The following is a 6000-nucleotide window of genomic DNA, read 5'->3' on the forward strand; positions in this document are numbered from 1 at the left end:
GACCTCTTAGCCTCTCCACCACATCGCCCAGCAACCAGGTAACATGGGTTCCTTCAGCCCACTGCTTACAAGGAATAGTTGAATAAGGAAAGCTATGTGCCGGGAAGTCTTTGTTCCTTATTTACAAGACTCCACAGTGCCTTCCTGTTCCTCCCACTTACTATTCTTCTGGCCAAACACTCCCCAGAGAGGGCAGGACAGGGCAGAATTCAGTCCAAAACTCACAACCTCATCCAGCAAGCTCCCGGGGTATCAGTGCTGGGTTCCATGAAGAGCCTTCTCACCATCCACTCCCACCTTGGCTGCCCCAGAGATGTCCTGCCCAGGACATGGGGTGCATTTCAATGAGTTAAATAAAAACAACCATGATAACCAAAACAATTCAAACTGCATGGGTCCTGGGGGAAGGAAAAAAAATTCAGGAAAATTGGACACCTCATCATTCATTTATTTGCACAGTCATTAAACATTTCTTATTTTATCTATTTTTCTTTTCTAAAAATATTTTTTGAAAATATCTTTTAAATGATTTTTAGAGAGAGGAAGAGAGAGGGAGAGAGAGAGAAACATCAATGTGCAGAGCGAAACATTAATCAGCTGCCTCCTGCACGCCCTCTACAGGGGATTGAACCCGAAACCCAGGCAAGTGCCCTGACTGGGAATTGAACCGGCAACCTTTCGGTGCAGAGGACGACACCCAACCAACTGAGCCACACCAATGAGGGCAAAGCCCATTTTATTTGATAATAGTATAGCAAATTCAGCTTCCTTATAGTTATTCCTTGCCTTTAAAAAAAAAAAGGTGATTTTATCACAAATGCATGCAGCCATAACTAATATATTATTAGTTGTGTATGTCTTGAGGTTTATAAAAATGGTGCTTTTTTTTTTTTTACTCAACATGCTATTTCGAGGACTCATCTATGTTGTTATATGTAGCTAAATGGATTTATAGGTATATACAACACTGCTGTACAATATTCCATGGCGAGACCCTACTTTAATTTATTTATCCATTCTCCTGTCAGTGGTATTTGGCATGTTTCCAGTGTTTTGCTACCACAGACTTATTGCTGCTGTGTACAACCTTCTACACAGCTCTTGATTTAAGAGTTTCCCTGTCCTCGAAGTGATCAGCGGCATCAGCACAGGCTTGGAACTTGTTAGAAATGCAAATTCTGGAGCCCCAGACCCACTGAAACAGAAACTCTGGGGGCGAAGCCCAGCAACCCGTGTTTTCACAAGCCCTCCAGGTGATTCTGATGACAGGTATCGTCTGAGGAGCACAGGGCCAGGGTGTCAACGGGGAGTGAGATTCCTGGATCTCAGGCAACCATTTGTTTTCCACAGTGGTTGGTCCACGTTACCCCCCATCAGTGCATACGCGTTCCCATGGATACACACCCTCTCAGCACTTAGGGTTGTCAGATTGCCTCCTTTTGCCCACCGAGTGGGTCTGTGGTCTCGATAGAGGCCTGGGCGTGGCGGTTTCTCCTCCCCCGGTCTGGCGGCTTCCTGTCTCAGAACCACAGCCACCCTGCGCATCCGCAGCTCGCGGTCACCGTGGGTAAAGGCCTCTCTTCCCGGCGGGTTTGTTTTGACAGGAGTACATGCACCACCTGCTCCGCCTGGAGCACCGCGCCGAGGAGCAGTTCCTGGAGCACTGGCTGAACCCTCACTGCAAGCCCCACTGCGACAGGAACCTGGTCCATCCCGTGTAAGGGGCTCGGCACCCGCTCGGGTACGTGGCTTCTCGCAGGCCTTCTGTTTCAGGGCGACTGCAGTGCACTGGCTCGGAGGCCCCCCAGAACACGCACCAGGGAAACGGCTGTTAGCTGGTTACGTTGAAAGAGCGAGGCAGGGGAGATAGGGGGCAGCCAGGTTGCGAGGGGCCCTGGGGGACACGCAAGGGACCCTGACCCCGATCAACTCACCAAGAGATCCCAAGTAGGGGAGGGGCGTGACCCTATTTGCTGCCCAGAAAAGGTCATTCCGGAATACAAATCGGACAAGCGTGGCTTGTTGAGGGTTGGTTCTGTCCAGGTGGGGGCAGCATCCTTGGGCTCAGCCAGTGACACCCATCGCCATCCTCACCACTGTCACCAGGATCAGTAACTCCTTTCCTGCCTTCCCATCGCCCTCCAGGCTGGGAATGTGCCTGGCCCGTCTTCCCTCTTCCTCTGGGTTTAGTCTTTGGTCCCCCTGAGCAGGGCTGCTTGGCCCTCCCAGCACCCCTGCTTACCCTGCTCCCACCTCCGCCTCCCCTCCCCCATCCTGCGCCGTGTTCCTACACGAGCCTGTTGTTTCTTCCCTCACTGTCTACATCCATCTCCTTCCCCCTTTCCAAATCCTATTAGATAAAGTGGCAAATCCCTTCCGAGGTTAAGCCTAGTGAATGTCATTCCAACTCTGTAACTTGTGTGGACGAAGCAGGGCAGGGTGCAAATGGGCAGACTGCCACCTCTGGTTAAGAGAGATCCTATGTCTTTGTGGTAATTTTGTGCTTCTGTGAATGGGCTCGGGGACACGCCCTTCTGAGCATCGCTCTTTGTAATTGTCAGGGTGCTCTCACCCGAGTTCTCTCATTCGATCCTCTGAAGACCCCTGTGTCATTTCAGGGTGTGCATTTCAATCCAGTTTTATTTTTATTTATTTATTTTTCTTTTAAATATATTTTTATTGATTTTTTACAGAGAGGAAGGGAGAGAGATAGTTAGAAACATCGATGAGAGAGAAACATCGATCAGCTGCCTCATGCACACCCCCTACCCTACTGGGGATGTGCCCGCAACCAAGGTACATGCCCTTGACCGGAATCGAACCCGGGACCTCCCAGTCCGCAGGCCGACGCTCTATCCACTGAGCCAAACCGGTTTCGGCTCAATCCAGTTTTATAGAGGGGCTCACTGAGCCTGATTAAGCTACTGCCTGGTGCTGGGCGGTGGTTGGTATGTCAGCCTTCTGACCACTCCAGTTCTGTACACTTTATGTGGACGGTAGTGAGGGGTCCTGTGTGTGTGTGGCGGGAGGGGGGGCATGAAGTCCCTCTGAGGGGCTTTAACAGACAGAGGAGCATCTGCTGGGAATGGCACAGAAGTTCTGCTTTTGAGGGGTCGGGGGAGGCGTCCCTGTTCCGGTTCCTGCAGCCTCCGGAGCCTGCTCCTCCCCTTGCACCAGGGACCCTGGTCCTCCAGCACTGGAAGTCCGAGTTTGGCTTCTTCCAGAAAATACAACCGGGGAGCAGTTAGGAGCTCAGACTCTGGAACCGGGCAGACTTGGGTTCAGCTTTCTGTGTTTCCGCTCTGTGGCCTTGGGCAAGTGGCCTAACCTCTCTGAGCCTCCATTTCTGCACCTGTAAGCTGGGGCAATAGCGATATCTATGGAGCCTGGCGCACAGTCAGTGCCCCCACGATTGGAGGCACTTATTACCGCTGCGCAGGCCAGGCAAGAGGAGGGGTTTGGGGGTTGAGTGAGCCCCAGGGCAGCACCCTCGGAGGCGCAACTGAGACCTCTGCCTCCGGGTAGGACAGGCCTTGCGGGTGAGCTGGAGTGGGGGTGGGGTGGCTCCTGAAAACAGGATTCCACAGAGGCCCCCCCCCCCCCCCCCTAACAGCTCCATTTACATGAGGACGAGGATGCTGGAGGCACTGATCAACTAGGAATCAGGAGTCCCAGAGCATTCAGATCCAGAGCATTCAGATCACGGCTCCACTTGGGGAAAATTGCCCCGAGTCTCTCTCAGGCTCCTCATCTGTGAAATGACAGTGAGAGCTCCTCCCTCCTGTGGCGGTTCTGGTTCTGAGCCTGAGAAAGTCAGTGCACGGAAAGCAGGCTGCCCGGCATGTCGTAGGGTGGGCTCCGGAAGTGACAGCCATCCCCCCTCCTTCTAAACCCCTCTCTCTCCTCCTCCCCGCCCCCCTCCTCGCCCTCCATCTTCATCAGCATCATGTTCACTGTGTTTTCTCCTTCTTTCCCAGGGAGCCCTTTGATAACGTGGACCTGGAGAATGGCGAAACAGGAGGAGGCTCCTTCTTGCATTTAGTTTTTTCAGCTGCGGAAACGGATGTCCCGTCAGACCTTACGACCCGTGGCCATGGCAAAGGTTGCCGTGGGGATCGATGGCAAACGCACGTGTTGCTTCATTTTACTCACCTGCATCACTCACTGAGACCAACTGCTTAAAGTAGTGACCCCCCCCCCCCCCCCGGGGGCTTCCTCCCAGTTGGAAGGGTGGGCAGCATGAGAATCTCACTGGGGCAGATGGAGCTGGGCCTCCAGAGCCCGGGGACTTGGGGAGGTCTAGTTCGGCAGAGTGGAGACCACCTGGGGCTGTGGAGGTGTGTGGTCATCTCATTTCCTCCTTCTCTTCGGCTCTAATAAACATCCCTGTTCAACCTGCTCTCTGTGGTGTCTCCTCTCCTTCCCCACCCCTCCCACCCCGCCCATCCATTGTTTATCCTTGCGAATCCAGAATCCGAAAACTCACTGTTCTTGGAATACATGAGTGGATGAAAATACAAACACCCAGCAATTTTTCACAAGAGCCACCTTTTATTGGTGTGTTAATCCTCACCTAGGCTATTTTTCCCATTGCTTTTTTAGAGAGAGTGGAAGGGAGGGGGAGAAAGAGAGAGAGAGAAACATCGATGTGAGAGAGAAACATGGATTGGTTGCCTGCTGTACGTGCCCCAACCAGGATCGAACCCATAACCTAGGGATGTGCCCTGACCAGGAATAGAACCTGGAACCTTTTTGGTGTACGACAGGAGGATGCTCCAACCAACTGAGCCACCCGGCTGGGCAGCTTTTTTCCCCCCCTCTGCAAAAAGCTTTATTGTTTCCATTTGGCCCAATGCATGGGAGAGGGCTCCGGGATGGTTAAAAGGCTGCCTAGTGGTTTCAGGGAGGGGCTCAGGCAAAAGCCAGACACCAGGGGAATGCAGAGGGGCCCCTCAAAGGCCTCGGCTCCTAAGGTTCCTGGTCGTGCTGGAGGGTGAGCCTTTCGAAGGGATACTCGCCCAGCCCCGCCTGGGGGCCGGCAGCCTGCGGAGGTGAGTCAGGTGTCGCCCATCTTCTTGATGAGTTTCACCCCCTCACCCCGGAAGTGGTTCTGCAGGAAGTCACGGAGCTGAGGGTCTGCGCGGGTAGAACCCAGGGCAGGCAGCTCCCAAAGGGCCTGGGTCAGGCTCCTCTCCAAGGCCAGGGCGGCTTCCCTGACGCCCTGAGTTTTGCCCACTCCTCCTGGGAGGCTTCAGCACGTCCTGGAAGAGAACGCGGCCACCGCGCTGGGTTTGCATCTTTAAGAGACGCTCAGAGCCCTTGCGGCCCACGCCCTGGAGAGCCACAGCCTCACGGCGGCCACAGAAGCCCAGAGAGAGGTAGGTGCGGGAGGCCCCAGATGCCGGCTGGCCAGGCGGTGGACGGCAGCCTCCACCTCGGTGGGATAATTCTGACGAATTTGGGAGCTCGTGGTTGTTTGGCAATAAGGAGTTAAGGTCAAAAAACGGTGTCAGGTCTCGGAGGTTGAGGATGGCTGACGTGGTTCCAGAGGTGGTGACTGGAAAAGAGGTGGGAGGGAGGTCAGAGGCTGGAAGAAGGGGCGTCCCTGGCTCTGCTCCGTCCAAACATGGCTGAAGCGAGAGACAGATGGGGGGCGGGGAGGGGGGGGGGCACGCTAGCATATGTTTTTCAGCGTCGTCCATTTTGTAGTATGTGTCAGTACTTGGGTCCATTTTGTGGCCGACTAATATCCCATTGTATGGAAACACCACATTGGGTTCATCCATTCATACGTTGATGGACATTTGGATTCTTCCCACCTGTCGGCTGTTGTGAATAGTGCTGCTATGAACATTCGGGTCCACATTTGTGTTTTGAGTCTCTGTTTTCCAGTCACTTGGATATATATCTAGGAGTAGAATTGCAGGTCACAAGGCAATTCTATGTGGACGGTAGTGAGGGGTCCTGGAACCACCAAACTGTTTACTACAGTGGCTGCAC

The 6000-nt window shown here is 53.6% G+C and overlaps 1 protein-coding gene across 2 annotated transcripts in view; it reads left to right on the forward strand.

Moving 5' to 3' along the window:
* The window catches only part of LOC307114944 (uncharacterized protein C17orf67 homolog), a 59970-nt gene extending 55577 nt beyond the window's left edge, over positions 1-4393 (forward strand). Inside the window, exons 3-4 of one of the 2 annotated variants that reach the window (XM_079797858.1) lie at positions 1605-1741; positions 3978-4393. In XM_079797858.1, the coding sequence (XP_079653984.1) occupies positions 1605-1721 (117 nt within the window). In that variant the 3' untranslated portion in view covers positions 1722-1741; positions 3978-4393. Of the gene's footprint in view, positions 1-1604; positions 1742-3977 lie in introns of those variants that run through there. The other variant, XR_013815053.1, reaches the window with a different exon arrangement.
* The last annotated feature ends 1607 nt before the right edge of the window (positions 4394-6000 follow it).

The sequence above is a fragment of the Cnephaeus nilssonii genome (genome assembly GCF_951640355.1).
Source record: "Cnephaeus nilssonii genome assembly, chromosome: 19".
Taxonomy (NCBI): domain Eukaryota; kingdom Metazoa; phylum Chordata; class Mammalia; order Chiroptera; family Vespertilionidae; genus Cnephaeus; species Cnephaeus nilssonii.